At 34.4% G+C, this 22,229-nt stretch overlaps 1 protein-coding gene across 4 annotated transcripts in view; it reads right to left on the bottom strand.

Annotated features, from left to right (window-relative positions):
- CACNA2D1 (calcium voltage-gated channel auxiliary subunit alpha2delta 1) overlaps positions 1–22,229 on the bottom strand; it is a 498,341-nt gene that overhangs the window by 85,432 nt on the left and 390,680 nt on the right. For all 4 annotated transcript variants that reach the window (XM_054495187.2, XM_054495190.2, XM_054495188.2 and 1 more), the window contains exons 11-12: positions 6,452–6,610; positions 1,142–1,246 (exon numbers count right to left, since the gene is read on the bottom strand). In XM_054495187.2, coding sequence (XP_054351162.1) covers positions 1,142–1,246; positions 6,452–6,610 — 264 coding nt within the window. The remainder of the gene's footprint in view (positions 1–1,141; positions 1,247–6,451; positions 6,611–22,229) is intronic.

Genomic DNA, 22,229 nt, shown 5'->3' with positions numbered 1-22,229 from the left:
TACTCATAGGCCGAAAATTTTAGCACCTAGAGTATCTTAAAGTGTTCCAAAAATTTTCATCAAACTGTTCCCCATTATTCACAATATTTTGTCACCAAACCATCTGAACATATTCGTGTCTCGCTTTTCAACACCCAATCCATGTGTGTTCCTCAAGCACATATAAAACAATCCATTAGAGCTAGTAATAACCACACCTTTCAAAATGGTGAAAACTCCAATCAGAAACAAAGTGAATGGGCATTTTACCCTGCAGAGTCGTCTTATATATAAATGTATAATTTTTGTAGAAATTTTTGAAACACCAGAAAGAGTTTATAATTTCTCTTTACTTTTTAAATGAATCATCAGCATTTTAGGAAACCAGGTTGAGAATCACAGTACTCTTACAAAATGTGGAGTGTTGGTCAGAAAATTGAAATAAGCTGATAATAGGACTGCTAGAGAAGGTAGAGTTTTGACTGAAGCTGATATTCCTCCACAGTATCAGGTTCAACGAGGTCCCTCTCTGTAATACTCTTCCTTTATAGTAAAACATACATTCAAATATATTCCAACTACAAACACTAATCTTCACAGTCTTCATTTGCTTATGAAATGCCTTCTTTTAATACATTATACCTATAAAAGGATTTGTCTTCATCTTTTCTTGAATGTTTTCAAATGAGGATGTAGTTTTTGCTGTTGTAAACTGCCTTTTTGTAAATTTACAAAACAATAACTTAGACATCTTTTGAGTATTTAGGAAATTTGAGTATTACCGCAATCTTTAATAATTAAATAATATAATAAATTTTATCCAATAAACCTTAAAGTTTAAAATTTTTCCTGTTTTACCATTGCTTTGATTTCTCTATTTTAATAACATTTTATTTACAATCTATGCATAAGAATAAAATAGGACCCATACATATATTTTATTAACATATTAGGCATGAGTTGCTTGTGAATATGATATAAATATTATATTTAACAGCTTTCTAATTCACCTATTAGTTTATAATCTATGATTCATATGGCTTTATAATTGGCACACTCAGGTTTTAAATAAAAAATTCTCCCCTCACTACCACTACACACTATCTCTTTAAAAACCACCTAGATCATTATTAAAATTTAAATATTACAAAATTACACTCACTTTTTTATCTTTATTGTATTTGGTAAATATCTCCTGGGCTCTCTCTTCTCCTCCATCCGTGAATAGCATAATAATCTTATTGCAGTTTGCTCTGGAAACATTATACTGTTAAAAACAAAACCAAACAAAACAACATGCATATCATTCACAATAAAAGAGAAAATAAAGCCATATGGAAAGAGCATGAGCAGGTTGCAAGTAATTAATGAAATATCTGCTCACAAAATGTATTCTAAGAACTGGTTCCTGGATCAGTTCAGGCCCACCCCCTTCACCAGGCCTTCCCCTCACCACCCAGATAACCACAGGTCTATTTCACTTCCTTCAGTCTTTGATCATACGCCACTTTATCATGAGGCGATTCCTCACAACTATGTTTTAAATTGCAGTCTCCCTCCCAGATAGCATGTTTCTTCATAGCATTTTACTTTCTTTTATATACATATTTTATTTTCTTGTTTGTTTATGGTTGGTATCCCCCAACAGAATGTAAGCTGCATAAGGGAAGGAAGTTTTCTCTTTTTTGCTAAAAGACTTCTTTGTCCCTCCCTAGAAGACTGCCTGGCACATAATAAAATCTCAGTAGTTTATTAAAAAATGAGCTTTTAATAAATGCTTACGTCAATTTTATGCGCATATGATTTTATAGTATAAACAAAAAATAACATTAATTTAAAATGTGTATCTTCAATCCACTTCCAAATAAGTGTTTTCTTCCCTCTTTATTCATTCTACTTTATTCACTTTACATGTTTGAAATCACAGATCCTAACACTGATCACCTAAAATGCAATGCTCTTTTGTTCCTTTGTAAATGCTGATACCTATTCCCAGGATGTCCTCTTCTCCTCTCTCAACCAACCACACATATTCTAATCCTGAAAGACTCAAGTCCATGGTAAATCTTCTTATACTTTAAGGTCTCCAAAAGAGTTAGATATGGGAGAATGATGGATTAGCACCAAAGGGCCATTAAAATGAACAATTAATTTAGAAAGCTGGACTTCTCCGAGGTCTGAAATTATTATCTTAACTTTTCTACTGTTGTGAAATGTGTTTGCTTTAAATGCTAACAATAAAAGATCACACTAATTTATGAATGCTCAGCTTCTTTGAAAATGTCAACCCTAGGTTCAGTGCTGTCCAAAAGAAATGTAACATGAGCCTAATATGGAACTTTAAATTTTCTAATAACTACTTTAAGGGGAGTAATAAGAAATATCTGACATTAATCCTAATAATATATTTTCTTTAACCTAGTCATCCAAAATATTAATCAATATGAATATTGGATATCAATCAATATTGAGATGTTATACAGCTTTTTCTTCCATAAGTCTTCAAACTTCAGTATGCATTTTATACTTACACAACATATCATTTCAGATCAGCCACCTTTCAAGTGCTCACTAACCACTGGTGATTGTTGTTACCATATTGTACAGCATGGCACAGCCCTGGCTTTTAAATAACTAATATTTCTTTAAAATTAATTTTTCTTTAGTGTTCTAAGTCATTGAAGGTCCATGCTCTACCTTATTTTTTCGAAGAACATAAAACCCATTTTCTGTTGTGAAAATTAATAAATACAACGTTTTTCTTTATTAATGAAAAGATCCTGTTTTAGGTCATCTCATTCCATTGACTCAGCCATTAGAACACTGGCAGTAAAAGCTTTTAATCAAGCACTGTGAAAGCACAAGTATTAACTAATATAATTTGTCACTTTCAAGCATGGCTCTTATCTTTGAAGGTAACCTATCTGAAAATCTGACTACACAAAAAGTTGCATATTTTATCATCAAAATACTTTTGTGAAACGTGCCTCAAATCCCTTAACTAAAATTAGTTTCTCTGGTGATTTGTCTTTTTTATCTGCATGTGTAAAATAGTCAAAATAATATGTACCTAAAGAATTATCCTGTAAAAATGTTAAACAAAACCATAGGACATAGTTTTGTTTTTGAAGTACTGAAAGTACTATTATTGGATGCAAATATCAATGTAAATCAACACATTAGGTCTTGCTGATCATTTGTATATTTATGTAAATAAAATTATAACAACATGTCCCAAGAGAGACAGATGTTAGGACATATACAAAAGAAGGAATATGGGGAAAATAAAGAAACTGTTTTGCCTTCAACATGATTTTTCCTAGGAGTAGCCTCTCAGGACTTGTGGTGGAGCCAAGTACATAACAGCAAATTTTCCATGCATTTGCAATTATCTAAAGAATCACACAGCGACAACAATTAACTGGCTTTGAACAAATTAAGCCAAAAAACAAGATTATTTCAATAAAATTACAATTAGTAGAGTTGGTAACTTACTTTAATATGGTACTTTGCTGTATTTCTGTGTGCCAGTATATATAGCACAGCATCTATCATATATACACTCTATATAAATTGTTTTGAAAAATGCATATATATGGTAATATTTTATGAAATGGTACCTGAAGATTAATTCAAATCTAAATGTAAGTTTTACTTTGGGACTGATATGTCTAATTCTATTTAATACTTGCTTCAGTGATCTTAAAGGTAAATGTTGCAAGGACAAAAAAACACCAGAATGGCATTTGAGCAATAAGATGACTGGAAGTGTTTGAAAGAAAACGGAATATGCTTCAAATTATTTTAACATAAAGAATTTCAATATATATATGGGATGTATGGAAAGCAAAACATATTAGACTTACTTAGGGAACAACTGGGACCATATTTTAAAAATCATTACAATTGTAGCAGTTATAAAGGCAGCAGGAGAGGCCAATAGGAGTTAAATCATATTTTATCAGCAACTAGTAATAAATCTGGAAGTTAATGTGGCCTCTCTAGTGAGGCTGCCTCTGAAATTGTACTTTACACTTGAAACTCCCGATCATTTCACAACTGAAACCTAAACAGGAGGCAATGAAGTGAGGGAAAAAAATACTAAGAAGAATAATTAAAATGCCAAGATCAAGGAAACTCAATTATTGACTTAAGCAAAAAATAGTTTTTATCAAAAACAACCATATTCCTTTACTAGAGGAAGAATACATCTTAATCTAATGGTTAATTACATTACAATTTCATAGTTTTGAGCTTTTAATTTTTATTAATGAACATACAACATTTAACAAACATATGCATTTCACCACACATTATTTCCCTTGAAAATAGCAGGGCTGCACATCTCTGATTTTCTGTCTTCTTAATCTAACGGTGTCTATTAAATAACATGACCTCAAATTCAACATATCTGAAACTGAGCTATTTCTACCCCCCACATTTCCTCTATGTGTTTTCCTGTGCAATCATCTACCTACTAGTTCAGTTCAGAGAATGTAGAGTCACCTAAGCCCCTCTCACTCTGCAACCCAGCCCACACCACTTAATCAGTTCCCATGCCATGCTCCTTAATAGCTCCTCACTTCTATTCCCACACCAGCATCTCTACAATACCTTCCTTAACTTAGAACACTCCAAGGCCATACTATAAGGTTCTCCTTTGCCCCTAAACACTTCCTTAACTGATACCTCATGGCCTTTCCATTTCCATCAAGTTCCTATATTGCTTATGTCCTAACTATGCCAGCCATCTGCAATTTTTTACTGTGCTATGTTGTGTTTGTCACACTTCTGTGTTTGTCTACAATGTGCTCCTTTTTCTGAAATAATTTTCCCTTCCTCTGCCTACCTAAGTTCTAATCATTCTTCAAAATCTCATTTTCACGGAAATGCCACACTTTCCTGACCTCCTTTGAGGAGCTGGGCCCATCCTCTGTGCTGTCCCAGGGAACACGCTAAACACCCTGTAATGGCACTTGCACACTGTTCTGTGGATGATGATTTAGCACATTATGCCAGGCCTTCTGAGAGCAGCTGGTCCCGTTTACTTCTATAATTCCAGCACCAGCACTATGACAGGAAATGGTGATGCATTCAATAAATATTGGCTGAATGAATAAATGAATCACCCAATTGGATATCTCAAAAACTATTTAGAATATTCACTCAGGAACAACAAACTCATATTTGCATAAAGACCAAATATAAGAGTTCATGCAGTGATTCAGCAAATATTAACAGACATTATGATCTAACTTTTTACCAGATGTGGGCTAGTAATTACAGCAATAATGACCATGACTCCAATACCACCCAGCAACCTACACCTGTGTGTGGTTTGCTACATGCCAGGTTCCATGGACAATCTTATGCACAATTCTCTGAGGTACATGTTACAGTGACCTCTAATGCATACAAGTGGAAACCAAGGTGCAGGGAAGTAAGGTTCCTACTCTCAAATATAATAATATTGCCTAGCAAGAAATAAAATAATTGAACAATGGTCCCTGCTTTTAAGTAACTCAAAGTGAAATAGAGGGCAAGGCAATTTAAAAACACTAGTCCACAGTATAAGACACACACTATAAGGCCGGAAGCGGTAGCTCATGCCTGTAATCCCAGCACTTTGGGAGGCCAAGGCAGGTGGATCACCTGGGGTCAGAAGTTCAACACCAGCTTGGCCAACATGGTGAAACCCCATCTCTACTAAAAATACAAAAATTAGCTGGGCATGGTGGCGGGTGCCTGTAATCCCAGCTACTTGGGAGGCTGAGGCAGGAAAATCGCTTGCACCCAGGAGGCGGAAGTTGCAGTGAGCCGAGATGGTGTCACTGCACTCCAGCCTGGGTAACAAGAGTGAAACTCCATTTCAAAAAAAAAAAGACACATGCTATAACATGGGGCAATAAGCACGCCAGTATCTGACAGTCTAGACACTGATGAGTGATTGTGGGGAGTCCTCATTCAGAAAGAATTCCTGCTCCAGGAATTGCATTTCTGTTCATCTTAATGTCTACCATTTGGAACTTTCTGTACATTTCAGGAACAACTTAAAGACCCAAACTAGATGTTTAAAACTAAAATGTTCTCAGTAACCATCTGAAGATTGAAAGTGCAAGGTTACAGATAAATATTGTAGTGATTGAGATAAGAAAAAGTAATGATATTCTATACAGGCCAATTAAGTTTCAAGTGCTTATTCAAAATTAAACTATTTCCTTATACAGTTCTTTTAAAACATAGATTAAAAAAATAAAAGATCAAAAACTTAAAAATCTACATTTTAGATACATTTTGAATTTTAAATTCAAAGATAAAAATAGTTCAAAGGTTTCTTCTGCCTGCACATATCTGTATTTTAAATAAATGAAAAACAGCACTATCTAACCCCAGAGAGTAGTAACTATCAGAATATTGAAATTCAGATACTACAATTGAACAACAACAAAGAAAGACATAGCATGATACTTACATTAAGCAGCTGTTCAAAAGCAAAACTAAAGCCCTTCTTATAATCTGTAATTCCTTTGGCTGTGATATTATTCACCGCATCTTTCAACACTTTCTTATTTCTTACATTTGCTTGTACAAGGTGCTGAAAACAGCTTACGTCCTGAGCATTGCTGTTAAACTGCAAAAGATTAAAAAGTAAATATATAAATGAACATTAAAATCAACCATATAGTTTTCATAGAATTTGTGTTTGATACTCCTAAACGGTATTGCATTGCTTACTCTTTCAAATGGAAAAGTGAGTAGGCTGGTAACAAAGCTGCATTAAGAAACAAATGGCAATTTTCATCTGAGCTACCAACCCATACTGGAACGCTGAGTCCGCTACTTACATTCCTGAAGCCTGGTTTCCCTGCTTATAAATTTGAGAATTAAATTATATGACATCCCTTCTAGTTCTCAAATTTAATGAACACATAGAAAAAATAATCCAAAGCAATGAAATATATGCAGAATCCAGAAGTGATATGGGATGCCTACCCCGGTTGTGGGGACATGTTAAATATTTTCATTGCCTCTTATTAGGAAAGACTGGTTGGAAAAGTAACACACTGAATAACATGAATCAATGTTTAGTCATTTCGAAATTTGATGGTACTGTCTTACTATGCAGGCTAACAGAGGAAAGCAATCTGAATCAAGAACAACTGGTAGCCTTTTAGAAATATCACTTTAGAGGTTACTAAAGAGTGCAAGGGGAACCATGGAGGCAAGGTGATGGAGACCTGAACAGCAGAGAGGCTGTGGGAGAGAAAACATCAACTCCAACGATAACTGCCCAAAATGGAAAATCTAAGAACGATCATCAAAGTAACTTCGTCAACCCCATAAAATATATTCACATCGTTCCCTGGATATTTCCAAAAAGAAAGAACAATAGGAGTGCTGCAACAAAATCCAGGATAATAGGATGAGTGGAGTCATCCAGTCATTTATTAACTCTGTAATTTGTGAAAGTTATTCAGGCCCTTGGCACCTAAACTGTCACACCTGCAAAATGGGAATAATTAAAAAAAAGCATATTTGCCAGAAAAAAGGGACTGGCCAGATAAAATGTTAAAGATATTTTCATATCAAAAACATATACTTGTTTTAATGAGCGGGTCACAAGTTATTACATATTCTTGCAAATATAATTCATCATTTTTTTCTCTGAAGATCACTGAATGTAATTATAAGGTACATTGCACAATTCATCAGTTTATTAAGCAAATATTTACTAGCAGCCTATTATATGCCAAGAATCATGACAGGTAGTAGTTTTATGCTTTCAGACATAATTATTTGCACATACAAAAATACCATAAATATATAAAGTTATATAGTGCCTACTATGTGCTGCATTTACTACAGATTCTACAAATGTAAATCATTTCATCTTTGCAAATGCTCTGCAAGATAAACATTATCATTATCCCCATTTTATCTGTGAAAAAAACTCATCCTGCATTGCCTCTCAATATAGTATAATAAATTATGATTCATTCTATAAAGCAATATAATATTATGCTCTAGAAGACAATATCAGGAGAGGCATTTCTAATTTGGACTGCAAACATTTGAAAGAAAATTCTCCTAAGAAACGGCATTTCCTGTGATTCCAGAGAAATGTCCCAGTGAAGAGCACAAAGGAAGAACATTCCAAGCAAACAGAACAACATGTGCAAAGGCCCTCACATGGAGACAAAAGAAGCCTTTTTAAGAAAACATAAAGAGAGTGAGTTTAGCTCGGTCTCATAGGAGGACAAAAGACATAAAATGAGTTCAGAGAGGGAGGCAAGGGCTAGATCATGTGGAGTCTAATGGAAATTCTGAAGATGATTTTATTTTCTGTGAAATGGAAAGTCACTGGAAGATCTTAAGCCAAATGTAAAATAATTGAATCTAGAATTTTAAGAGTGCATCCTAGCTGCTGTGTGGAAAATGGACTCGAGATGAGCACAATATAAAGGACGGAGAGTAATTAGAAGGCTTTGCAGTAACCTAGCTGAAAATACATAGTGGTTTTGTTATTTGTGGAGATGGTTAGAAAGGGAAGAATTCAGGAGGTATTTCTGAGAAAGAATCAAATAGGACTTGGTGGTGGATTTAGCAGGAGGATGCATAACAGAGCGGTATCTTGAATAACTGCCAGGTTTCTGACACGGGCATCTGGAAGGATAGAGGACTGGAGGGATGACTTGTTCAGGGATAATTGAGGAATAGAGAAGAGAAGCACAGAGTTCAATTTAGGGTGAGGTTTCAATAGATGTGAGATATGCAAGTGTACATGTCAAGAAATGATAACATACAAAGCATGAGGGTCAAAACAAGTCTTGGCTAAATAATTTATTAAAAAAAAAAAACAGAAGGCTTCAGGAAAAAAAAAATGGTTTAAAGCCATATGAAAACAAAACAAAAAAAAAGTAGAGTAGAATAGGTGTACCTGAGAAAACGAAGTAAGAGCAAGTTTCCATGGAGACAGGAGAGAAATCAGGAGATTGGACTGCTCTGAATGAGAGAAAAATGTGTCAAAAGGAAGATACTGTGTGGAGACAGAGAAGATGCAGACTTAAAACTGCCCAGTAGGGCCGGGCACAGTGGCTCACACCAGTAATCCCAGCATTTTGGGAGGCCAAGGCGGGTGGGTCACCTGAGGTCGGGAGTTTGAGACCAGCCTGACCAACATGGAGAAAACCCGTCTCTACTAAAAAATACAAAATTAGCTGGGCGTGGTGATGCATGCCTGTAATGCCAGCTACTCATGGGGCTGAGGCAGGAGAATCACTTGAACCCGGGAGGCGGAGGTTATGGTGAGCCAAGATCATGCCATTGCACTCCAGCCTGGGCAACAAGAGCGAAACTCCATCTCAGAAAAACAAACCAAAACAAAACAAACAAAAAATGCCCAGTGAACTAATCCATATTATGTAGGCAGCCTTGGGTTGGGGGGTGGGGAGGGCAGAACGAATGGACAGCAGGAGCATCTGAATGCAGGCAAATCTTCAAAGTGCCTTGGCTGGATGCAGAGCAGGAAAACAGGGTGGCGTCTGTCGGGTAGACTGGGGGTCAAGAAAAGTCTGCTTTAAAGCTAGGGGTCACTCGAGCATAAGAAGACTGGTATTAAAGAGAGAAGGAAGAAAAAGATGCAGGAAATAGAAGAGAGGTAAAAAATAAAGTTCATGGAAAGGTAGGGACAGATGGATCCACGTGACACACAGAGGAATGGCCCTTTAGGAAAATGCACATCAACTTCATTATTCTAGGAAAGAAGAGTGGAAGCTGACCGAGGCAGGTGGTATGTGGATTTGGATGATGATAGTTACTGTCTGTGGCATTTGTCTCCTTTAACAATGAGGCAAGATGATCAGGATAATGACAGGAGAAGGAAGGCTTAGAGAGAAGAAAGAGAAAACAAGAGGTAAAATGTCCTGCACAGATAGTGAGTCCTTTTTCATGTTTATTTTGAATACGACTTTCATGAATATCACCAGTGTGAGAATAAAGTTTCAGTATATTTATTTACTGTTTTCTATAAATTCAAATATTGAAAACTAAGTATCTTCAGGTCCAAATGACCAGTCCCACTGCCTCTTTTATTACTCTTCTATTCTTTGGTTATTGGATGCAAGCTTATTCTACGTGTTCCATTTTCAAAACAAATAAATGTTAGAATTCCCCTGTATTGGTAAGTGAAAATACACTTTGCCAATATATTAATAGTAAAGTGACCTTTGAGAATTATTAGAAATGGTTACAGGAAATGTTATTAACTGACTTATTTAAACCATGAATCACCATAAAGGTACAAGTTATGCAGAAATTGAGCACTGAATAATGTATTGCTCAGAGTCTTTCAGTTGGCCTTGACCTGCTTTTAACACAGAAAAGTGAAGCATCTCATTAAGTCACTTTAACACAAACTGACTAAATGTAAATTCAATTCATTAAATACATATTCAGTAGTGTATAACAATTACTACAATTGCACTCATAATAAAACTCATAAATAATGTATAGAAAGGAATAACTTACAAAGTATAACTCCCTATAGCAAATCTTACTCTCCTAGGAAAGTGATGAGAAATTTGAAAGTTTACAATCAGATAAGACTATATTTCACAGATATCTTAGACTCATCAGCTTATATCATATTATGTATATTTTAAAAATAGGTTAATTTTCACGGGCTGAAGTGGCAGTCTTTGATAACATGTGCCTACATACTAATTTAAAACCACATATTAAAAACCTTAGAGCAAAAGTGTAATAGTAAATATATAACAAAACTTTGAAATGGTATATGGCGAGTGAAAACAGATTGAAGGAGCTCTGATTTTGTCATCAATTAAGAAAATACTTCTTGTAGAATTGTGTATTTCACATGACAGAGTCAGAAATCCAAACTAACATCACATTGATTCCTTTTCCAATCCCAGAAAATTCAACTAAGTAGATCACTCATTAGAACTGCTGAGAACAATTTCTGTTAGCCTGTTTAGATAGGAAGGCACGTGTGTTAATGTGGGCATCTGGGGTAAAAATCCTGGAGGGTTTGTATTTCTACTCCAGCATTGGGGCATTCTTTCCTTCGCCCTTCCACATCTCTTGTTCCTTCTGCCAAAAACACTTTTTCCCACTATATATACTGTTCCTCTGCCTACAATACTTTTTCTCCCTTCTTCACTCAGTCCTCATGAAAGTTTTCATGATCTTCCCTGGCTAGATTAAATCACCCAATACTAAGCTCTCTTAAACCTATCTCTTTTTTACAGAGCACCAGTTATAATCTCATATTTCTCTGTATCCTAGCTTAATAAATAGACCCCTCTATTGGATTATTAGCCCACATGGCCAGAGAATATGTCCACACCACCACTGCATTTTCTGTACTTGGCATGTAATAGACATGCTATAAATATTTACTGAATAAATGGATAATGGATAAATGTTTAAACTCCTTGGATGTGGACTTTAAGAAAATTAGAAGCCAGCGTAAAATGTTGATCAATAATCAAGCTATGGAAATTAGAAGTTGGTGTAAAATGTTAATCAATAATCAAGCTATAGATTTATAAGTAGATGAATTGCATCTTAGCTCTGCAATATGTTGTTAAACTTGTACATTCAAAAGTACAAATACTCTGTCCAAATAGACATTAAAATAGTCAAATAAAGACATACATAGAGTCTGACACACAGTAGATGTTAAATGGCAACTCTATTGTTTTAAAAATTATTTTAGTAAAAAGCAGTAGAATACTCAGTACTAAAATTAGAACACATTCCTAATTCGTAAGATTCAGATGAACTGCCTCAGCTATAGTGAGCTTGAAATAAAGTTCACTAACAGGATGATACAAGTGTCCCGCAAATATTAGTTTAGTGTTTGAAACAGTTTCTGATAAAACTATGATCAATGCATTTCAATACTTCCAAAGAAACTTCTTATTAAATATCACAGTCAAGTACACAAATTGAAAGATGCTTTCCAGTCAAAACAAAGTATCAGTATCTCAAATGAAATAAGCCAAGCTTTTGGTTTTGTAAAGGCAGTCTCTATTTTTGCTCTAATTTCCTCTGCTGAATATGAAATCACTCCATGAAATATTTCTGAGAAGAGGGACTCTGCTCGTCATCACATTATGTCAGGATACAAACAATGAAATATTCCTGTTGCCTTAATACACACTACAAGTCAAAGCAGCAGAAAGTTACGGGAACTGCCCTTTGTCTGGAAATGGCAACTGGAACACATCTTCTTGGAGTACCAAGTTTTCCTTTGAATGGTTTAGTGCAGTCATGTAGTTCTGCACTGGAAACATTAAGAATTAACGACAAAAGACATTCTTAAGGCCATATCTTCTACTTGAAACTTCAGTGAAAGACAAGTAGCTCATTTATTCTTTGCCCACTCAACCTTTTAAAAATTATTTTTAGTTTTAAAATATGAGACAGGGTCTTACTATGTTGCCCAGACTGGTTTCGAATTCCTGGCCTCAAGTGATCCTCCCACCTTGGCCTCCCAAGCAGCTGGAATTAACAGGCATGAGCCACTGTACCCAGCTCTCAACATGTCTATTAATTTGCATCCCTTCCCCTCAGAAAGACCGTTCTCCTATGCATGGATTCTAAATGTTTAAAGATAGGCTTTCTTTAGAGTACTTTGTACATTGTTTAGTCCTAAAGCATTTTTAATAAGCAAAAATAGGACATAACTATAGTTTTTGAAAAAATTGTTCAATATTTATTACTTAACACGTCTTAATGTTTTATTTTCTATATTTTTGGCATGTAAAATAAACAATGGTGCAAAATTGTTGGCTCAAGCCATGTAATGATCAGCAAAAATAATAATTCAAATCCAGACCTGACTGCTTTGGGAAAGGATTTTTTAAATTAAAATAATATTAGTACATTTATTTACACAAGTTAACTATGATGGATAACATATACAACAAATTTATATTTTATAAGACTAAATAATTTAAATAAGAAACTTAATAAAATTTTGCATATCAGTAAGTACAAACACAAATTATGGTATCAGACACTATGCACATTTTGGCCACCAGATGGCGATGCAGGAAAATAAAAGGAAAATGACCAGAGGCTGTGCGCTCCAAAATTTTGGCTATGCTTATTTTATGTACTTATTCCTATTTTTAAAAAACTTTCAAAATTTATTTTGATTTTCATATTTTTCATAGTAGATTTGGACTATAAGAGATTATATGAAAATGATTATTCTAAAATCCGGATAAAATAGCTGATAACATTTATCGTTACAGATGTGGATACATTCCCACTTAGGAGTTATTTCTGGAAAACTGATGAGAAATGAGATTTATAAAGTGGCTGTTTAGAATTCAATGTCTGGGTGAAATGTTATAACTGCAGTCAGGACTTTGGTTCATTTGCTACTGTGACTTAGCTGCATTTTTGTATGTTTAGTGTGTCTGAATTTCAGAAGTCAATAAACGAATAGAAAAGTCCAGATGTATAGAAAAAAATGCTTTCTAGGTTATCTGTTACCAAATTACTTTCCAAAAACTTCGTGCCAATTTAAAGTATATGTGTGCTAGTTTCACTGTAGCCTCATAAACACTTCCCATTTTTTATTTGCTAAATTGTGAATAAAACTATTTCAATATTTTAACTATTTGAATTTGATTGCTAGCAAAATGACCCTTTTTCTCATATATTAATTTTTGTATAGTTCTGTTTTTCCAGATTGTTGCTTACTATTTAATCTGAACCTATGAGCCTATTCCTTTATTATTTCTTAAGAGTTTTGTACTTAGAAAATCAATCATCTATCAGTCAGGTAATTATTCATCTGTAACCTTACTTATGTTTCATGGCTTTTGGTATATAGTCATGGTGGAATTTACTTTCCCCAACACTATGAGGTGATAACAAAATTAGGCAATTTGTTTTTACAAATAGCAAACTTTCCCTTTTATGAACAAATCCATTCATGATACATTCCTTATAACAAATTAAGATTTTGAATACATTTCTGTAATTTTTAGTCCTTTGTCCCTACATTATTTCATGAGCTTACTTTTTAATATGAATAATTTCAAAAACTATTAGCTAACATGTATTGAGAATCACCTGCGTGCCAGGCTAAACACTTGATATCCATTAAGTTGTTTAACTTTCAACAAGCTACAGTTTTAGTTTTAATAGGCTTCCCATTATATAGTTGAGGAAATGAGGTGTATAACATTAAACAAAGTGTTCAGAGTCAAACAGCAACCAAGATTCAGAACTCAACCCCAAGTGCAAACTCCCTGACGCACTTTTCTCTAAGGTCTTTGATCATTTTCAATTACAGTTTAATAACAGAGGAGAAAGCTACCACATCCCGTCATGTGATATTTTTCACAAGTGTCTTCCTATTGCAGTAACTTTAGAAATTTTTGTCAAATTAAAATTGCTTTTACGAGTAAATTAGGAAAACTGCCATCTTCACATGGGTATCCTTTTCATTCCAGGAAAAATTATTCATTAATTCCAAATTTCAAATCTTTTAAATTTATCTCTCACATTCTTTTCTCTATCTTTAATATAGGTCCTAAATATATTACTAAAAGTACTGCTAGTTAATTCATGATTTTTGCTAATGTTGTGAATGTGATTTTAATTTCTGTCATTAATCCCTGTCCAGGGAAAACTAGAAGGTGTGGTCACCCTCTCACAGTCACAGACATAAATATCTTCACTAATGACACTCGTGGAGTTGGCCACTCCACTCCACTCTTCAAGTTGACGGTGCTGTCCCCAACAGTGGCTGCTGGTTTGCGGTTTCCTTGTTCCATTGTGTAAAAACTGAAACATATTGAGAATGAATTATCTCTTCTTTAATCAATTTAGGAAAACCAAGTCTAGTCCAGGCCTTGCCTCTAATAAGCACTGCAGCCAAAACTGATTCAATTATCTCCCCTAAGCTGCAGATTGCTCCTTTCTGAAATAAAGGGTTTTTCTAGGTTAAGTGGAAAGCCCCTCAAATTCTAAAATTATATAATTTACATCAGATAATTTAATAATCAAGACAAAAATATAAATATGGAATAAATTCTGTATATGTCTAAAAAATGGCACCAGTAGAGAAAATGGAATACAATTCCCTATTATAAAGACACGAATTGTGTTTGCCTATAAATGTAAATCATCATTCATCAAACATTTCAATAAATATTTTCATTTTTAAACAAATATTCCAAACAACTTGAATCATGATGTAACCTATATTTAGTCTGTTTACCTTGTTGAAATCTTGGATGGATTTCTGAATAAGTCCCAATTATCATTTTTAATATATTCTGTTTATATTTTGATAGAGAAAGTTTTATAATTCTCTAATCATATTCATTTAAAAAATTTGAAGCCATTGAAAGTATGCCATTCTTTTACTTGAAATGTAAACTGAATTTAGCATCCCCCTGCATCTCCACCTGACATTTCTGTCTTCTCAACCATCTTTTAACCAACCACTGTGCACTCCTGAGTCCACAGCACTTTTCCAACTGGAAGAATGGGCAGCTTTCTTTCCCACCCCATCATTCTCCAGGTACAATAATCTTACCAGTATTATTTCCATTACAAGTGTTTTTTGCATAGCCCTCTAGAAATTTGAATGCCAGCTCCTGAAGACAAAACCTTAATGAAATGATGAAACAATCACATACTCTCTGATCTGGTCCCCTTTACCAACACTGTGATGCAGACATGACCAATACGTACAGTATTTTCATGATACCTGAAGCTGAGTACTTGGAAAATTCCCTAGTTGAAAAAATAAAATAAAACAGATGGCTCAGTTTGCTTGAAGAAAAAAAAGAATGGCATACGTAACTGATGTGTTTGTAGAGCAGAGATACCACAATACTGATCATATGAGTGAGGATGACTGGCCACATAAGAATACAAAGTTAACTTATCACTGACTGAAACTGTTTATAAAATTCTGACATCCATCTAGTACATTTTTTGTTCAGCACTGTTCTGATTGACAAAAAGGTAGAGTCAATTCAAGAACCACCACTATGTGCCTTGAACTATTCTATGTACAGTAACATTAGTACAAAAAAGACTCTCTCTATACTCAAAGAAGCGTACATTCTTGGAGAGGAGGGAATACAGAGATACAGAAAATAACAAACATATGTAAAATATCAGGTGAAGAGAAATGATAGAAAAAATGAAGTAATGTGAAATATTAAATAAACAAAGTGGTTGAATAACTAAAATTGGAATGCTGTCTGAGAGACAGTAGTCAGGGAAGGCCTCTCTCTCAGGCAGTATTTGAGCAAAGACCTGAGCTGGGGGAAGATCTGGGGGATGATCAGGCAGCTATCTAGAACTGGAAGCATCCAGATTCATGTAATGGTAAGCAGAAGTAATTTCTCATCTGTACATATCTATAAGACATTCACGAGATAGAAAGGATACATCTGCCTTTTAAGAAAGTTTATTCACATCACCAATGAATTCTTTTAAACATTAAATTGTATCTGGGATGCAGAAACAGCTGATGACAGTTATCAACTAGGGTTGAAGGAATTATATTCAATTTAACTCAGTTCCACTGAGACAAATTATATACATCTGGAAAACTTAGAACATGATTATGATATAAATTAATGACAAAAAGATACGTAAAGAAGATACTAATCAAACCACATAGCAGGAGAGATTTCATAACATATTTTAAAATATATTTTAAAGTGTGCAATAAACATGGATTACTGAACAAAACATTACAAAGGTGAATTAGTTGTAGAAAAAAGTAATTGCCAATATTTTTATTTGAAGTTTATAAGATAACTTATACAAATTGTCACTTTATGAAAAATCTCTTATACATTAACATAAGGTAAAAATATTTTCATGTCTTAGCACATTAGTTTTCAAGCTATAATATATACATCAAAATTCTCAAAATGCTTTTTTTATTCCTCTAGGAATTTGATGAAATAGATTTTTATTCAACAATTAAGATTGCAGTGTATGCATTTTACTAACAAGTTCTCATAGTGTCAATTCACATTTGAATTTCTTTTGAATTTTAAGCCTGCTAAATAATTAAGAACAAATATGATAGTTTAACTTAAAGAACTCTGAACAATTCTCCTACATATATTGCTCAGGCCAGCCCAAGTCACTCTCTTTACCTACACTCAAAATTAAATGAAACTATAATTTAAAAATTTTCATCTAATAAGTACTGACACACATGACATCTTTTCCTCGTCCTTCAAACCCCATCAAATAAGTTAATACTTTTATAATTTTAAAAACAATAGTTCAGTTTAGAATAAAAGTATTCCCTTTGCCTCACCCTGAATATTACTTTGCTATTTCCTTTTTACATATACGACGAATTTCTAAGTGCCAAAAACTTAGTGTACCATGTAATTAATGGGAAAAAAATACTTATCTTACTTGTCAACACCTTCTTATAAACTCTCTTTATATTTCCAAAGCAATTAAGTTATCTTCTGGCATCTCATAAAAAAAAAAGAAAAAACCTAAATAACCTTGATGGCTTTGCCCTGCTATTATAACAACTAAATTTGTCTTTTTTTAAATCTTTTCTTACTGTCCATAATTTCTTTATGTGTCTTTTAAATGAAAATACTTTTATAAAGCTCCCATCTTTACCTAAAAAAAAAGTGCATAAGATAGAATTATTCTTTTAACAAATTCTCTTAATTCCATTTCTTCCTGTTTTAAGACCTCCCTCCATCCCCAAAGAAACAAATGTCTACAAAATAAAAATATCCAAACATCCATAGCATTAAGAATTCTATAAATTACCAAGCTCTTAAAATCTGAGTCAGTGAAAAACATGATTATTTACAACAAGCCCCAGTTAATCATCTGCTGAATTTGCTAAACGTACCTCTTTAGTATACTGATTTCCTCTTCTATAATGACGCGAAGCCCGCCAGTTGTACACACAGTTAACAGTAATGTGATAAAAACCCCTGCACAGGAATCACTCGGGGGACTTTCCAAATGCAGATGTTCTCCTTAGCTCTGGAGTGCAGTTTGAGATGCTGCATTTCTACCCATTGCTTAACAGAGCTCCCAGGCAAGGCTCAGGCTGCTTGGCTATAGGCCCCACTTCGATGGCAAGAGAATAAACTGCAGTCTTCTTATTGACATAAATGAGCAACAGATCAACATAAAGTTTTCCTGAACTCTAGATGGATGGCTTTTGATAAGACAAGAAATTACTCTGTTAAATTTGTCACAAAACTGTATTGGCACGGCAAATATCTTTTATCTTATTTGAGCTCTGGCAAAAAGAGGGTCTGTTTTGTAAGAAACTTTTAGCATTGGGGGATAGAAATTGCTTTTAAGTTCAAATTGTGCAGCAATTTACAATTGTACTCATTTTCATACGCTGAGTAGCGAAGTTCCTTATCTAAAAAACCAACAAAACATGTCCTTGTCTAGGAATACATTAGGCATATTTTAGAAGGAAATCTGACATTTAAAGCACATAGGAAATGGAACAACTGAAATCATCTCTTACTTGCCTACACAGTGCAACTCCATATTTAAACAACCCCCTGCTCTGATATTAGTTGGTGTTAAACAATCAAGTCAGGAACTGAAATGTCTGAGATTTTACAGCAGTTGTAAGCTAACAAGTTAGCCTCCTACGGTGTCATAGGTAAAAGGCAGAAAAAATACAAGCCCTCTGAGTCAGAGACAAAGAGTTTATTAATCATAGCAACAGAGGAGCAGAGTAACATCTTTGTTTGCACAAGCTGCCCAAACCTCAATTCCCACAAGATGACAGGAGGACAGCCAGGGGTCATCTGCATAGGTAGTGAGATGGGTTTCCAGCCAGGAGTCCCAAGATGAGGAAGTCCCTGATCTTATAGTGGGGCTTCTGACAGCCCACACTCATCCTCCCCTCGAGAGAGACACAATAGTTTAATTACTCTGCAATGAAAATCTCTTCGGGAGAAGAAGAAATCTCTTTACTATCCTGGAATGCAAATAAATCTGAGTAAATTGGCTGTTAATGCTTAGACTTAAATGTGAAAGATTCATAAAGAAATGTCTCCCAACAGTTGGTGGAAAAATGTTGGAAGATGACACTAAATAACAATAATCATCATCATAATACATGATTACAATATATAAGCACTTTACATGTGACATTTCACTTGGTACTCAACAACATTTTAGCAAGTTAAATTATCCTGTCCATTTTTAAGATAAGGAAACTGACAGAAGCCCTAGGTTACTTGTGTAAAGTCATAAAACTAGTAGTTTCCAAAGCTGCACATTATCCCTATGCAATTCTACCAGTCCATCTAAGAGACAGGGTTGCCTGTGAAGAATGAGTCAAACCAGATGTGACCTTACTAACACTGTCCATGCAGGTATAAAGTGTTGGCAGGATCATTCCATCGTGTTGCTCTTTACTTGATATAAACCAACATATATTGGCTCCTTGAACCACATACTGTGGAAAGCAAAGACTTTTACAATCTTTAGAATACCATATTCAGAATTATTGTTTGTTTATATAGACAAATAATAAGCACAGACCTGTCTCACACAGAGGTCTGGACCCAGGAAATCTGCGGCTTTTTTAGCAGTTGCATTTAGGGAAAAGCTTCCAGCTGGAATAGGGCTCACCTTCCTTTCCAGCCTCCTGTTTAGCTATGGTTCTTCACTTTTGACTTTGTACTTACATTTATAAACTGTCACTTCTAGGACTGTTGCTTAGCGACTACAATCTGGACAAAAGGTACAACTAATTTTTTAAAAAGTTATCTCCTACAAGCAAGAGCAAAGATATAAGGAATTATATTTTGATTATTTTTTTTTCTGGTAAAAAATCAAAGACTGTATTTTATAATGACTGTGAATTTCCACGAAGAAAACTGACTCAAAGATCCTTAACATAATCATAACATGTGCATCTAATTCTTTAGTAAGAAATGTGCGGTTTTATTAAAAGACATGAAGATCTTCTTTGGTTGTTAACTTTTAGCATATTGTCTGCAATCCATATACATTTTCCCATCATCCTCCGCTGGCTTGCAGTATTTTACTCCTAAAATGTCAAACTCCCTCACATTCATAAACAAATTCAAATCCCTGTGTCAACATTTGAAATTTTGCCTGCAAATCAGAACACGCTGTGATTGAATTGCTGCTCCTATCATCTACCACTGACTCCTATCAAAGCATATAACTGGATTAGTGGGAAAACAGCTACATTATGCTTGCATTTCAGCTTTGCTAACAGCAGGCTTCCTTTCTGCAACAAAGAACAACCCTGGAGATAGCAGAAACACTCAGAAATGAGGCAGCATTAGTTCTGACATCTTATACATGATGTAAGCATGAAAAATTACTGTTATTTTTTAAAAGAATGAAAGAAACTTAGACAAATAACCCTAAAAATGAGAGGCTACTTGATTTTTCTGTCTGGTGGCTTCTGGGCAACTTTGGGAAAGTGTTAATATAGATTGCATCCTAAGTCTTTGGATGACCCACATTCTTTTGGGTATGAAGATAAAGAGAAATGCATGAGGTCTCTAAGGAAAAATTACTGTCAAAGTTAACTATAGAACCACTCCCTCCTTCCTCAGTGCCTTATTACTATGGATTCCTGAAGTTACAAAAGCTAAAGGTATATTGTTGCTTTCCTGGACTTTCAAACAGCTTTAGAGAGAAAATAAAATACACATGCACACGTGCACGCACACATACAATTTAACATTACAAATACATTTTGAAGGTTTTTTCCTGAGAATTTCCATATCATTAAATTGTTAAATCTGTATTTAATGAGAAGGGCCTATATGTTAAAGACAAAAATGTAATTTTACTTTTTTCTTACCAGAATGTTGCATAAGAATCAATTCTCTTTACATGTTTCAATTTCAGACAGTATATACTCAAAACAAAGCACAGTAACTCATTAAGACTGAAAAATTTCTTTAAAATTATGAATTTAACGTGGTTGACACTAAAGATTATATATAATGTGGTTGACACTAAAGATTATAAATGCAAATAAGAATATATGAAGTTTGATAAGAGCAAGAGATACACAGTAAAGAAAGTAAATAAATATTCCTGAAGATTTAGCCTCATAACTTTTTGGTTAAATCTAGAATCATGAATGAAGATGGCTACGCTCCAGTTCTTTCTCTTTTCTTAGAAAAATTGCTAAGACTTTTTCTACCTGTTTTCTTATCCGCAATATTAAGAATAGTAGTATTATCAACCTCACAGGGTTGCTGTAAAGACTAAACAAATTACCATGAAAAACACTTAGAACAGTTTCTGCCACATGAACATTGCTTCAAAAAAATTAAATGGCCTGTAATCCCAGCACTTTGGGAGGCAGAGGTGGGCGGATCACAATATCAGGAGATTGAGACCATCCTGGCTAAAAGGGTGAAACCCCGTCTCTACTAAAAATACAGAAAGGTAGCCGGGCGTGGTGGTGGGCACCTGTAGTCCCAGCTACTCAGGAGGCTGAGGCAGGAGAATGGCGTGAACCTGGGAGGCGGAGCTTGCAGTGAGCCGAGATGGCGCCACTGCACTCCAGCGTGGGCGACAGAGCAAGACTCCGTCTCAAAAAAAAAAAAAAAATTTAATAATTACCTATCAATTATGATTAAATAGAAGGTTAATGCACAAATAAGAAAAATAATGAACACATGTTTACTTTGGATCTTATTGGTACCAATTTTCTGAGGAGCAAATCTATGTCTCAATACAATCACTTAAAATTATTTAGTGAGTTTTCAATCATAAAAATATATTAATCATTATTTTGAAATAATAAAATTAAACAAAAGTGTACAGTTAACAAAACTTTAGAGTGTAGTTGACAAAAAAAATGATATTTTTATAGTAAATAAGAGCCATAAACGAGTAAATAAGTAACCAAAACTAATTAAGCCTAAGGAGGAACTAGGAGCTGGGACCAGTAATATCAGGAGCCGAAACCAGTAATAAGTATCTCCAGAAGCAGAGTGGAAAGTCACTATGACCTCATCTTTCAAATGTCTTCGTGATTATTTATCTTTTAAGTTCCATGAGTTGTGCATGTTTCAATATTACTTTTCTGCCCTATTTATGACATATTAATGGAGGTATTTTAATAACTTTTAACTTGAGGTACTGAGGTGCATACTTCCAGGTGAAATGTATTCCCAGTTTTTCCTATGAGTAATATATTCTGTTTTCCCATATGCTTT

The sequence above is a fragment of the Pongo pygmaeus genome, chromosome 6 (assembly GCF_028885625.2).
Source record: "Pongo pygmaeus isolate AG05252 chromosome 6, NHGRI_mPonPyg2-v2.0_pri, whole genome shotgun sequence".
NCBI lineage: Eukaryota > Metazoa > Chordata > Mammalia > Primates > Hominidae > Pongo > Pongo pygmaeus.
Note: the sequence above shows the minus strand (reverse complement) of the source record. Positions and strands in the feature narration are given on the sequence as shown.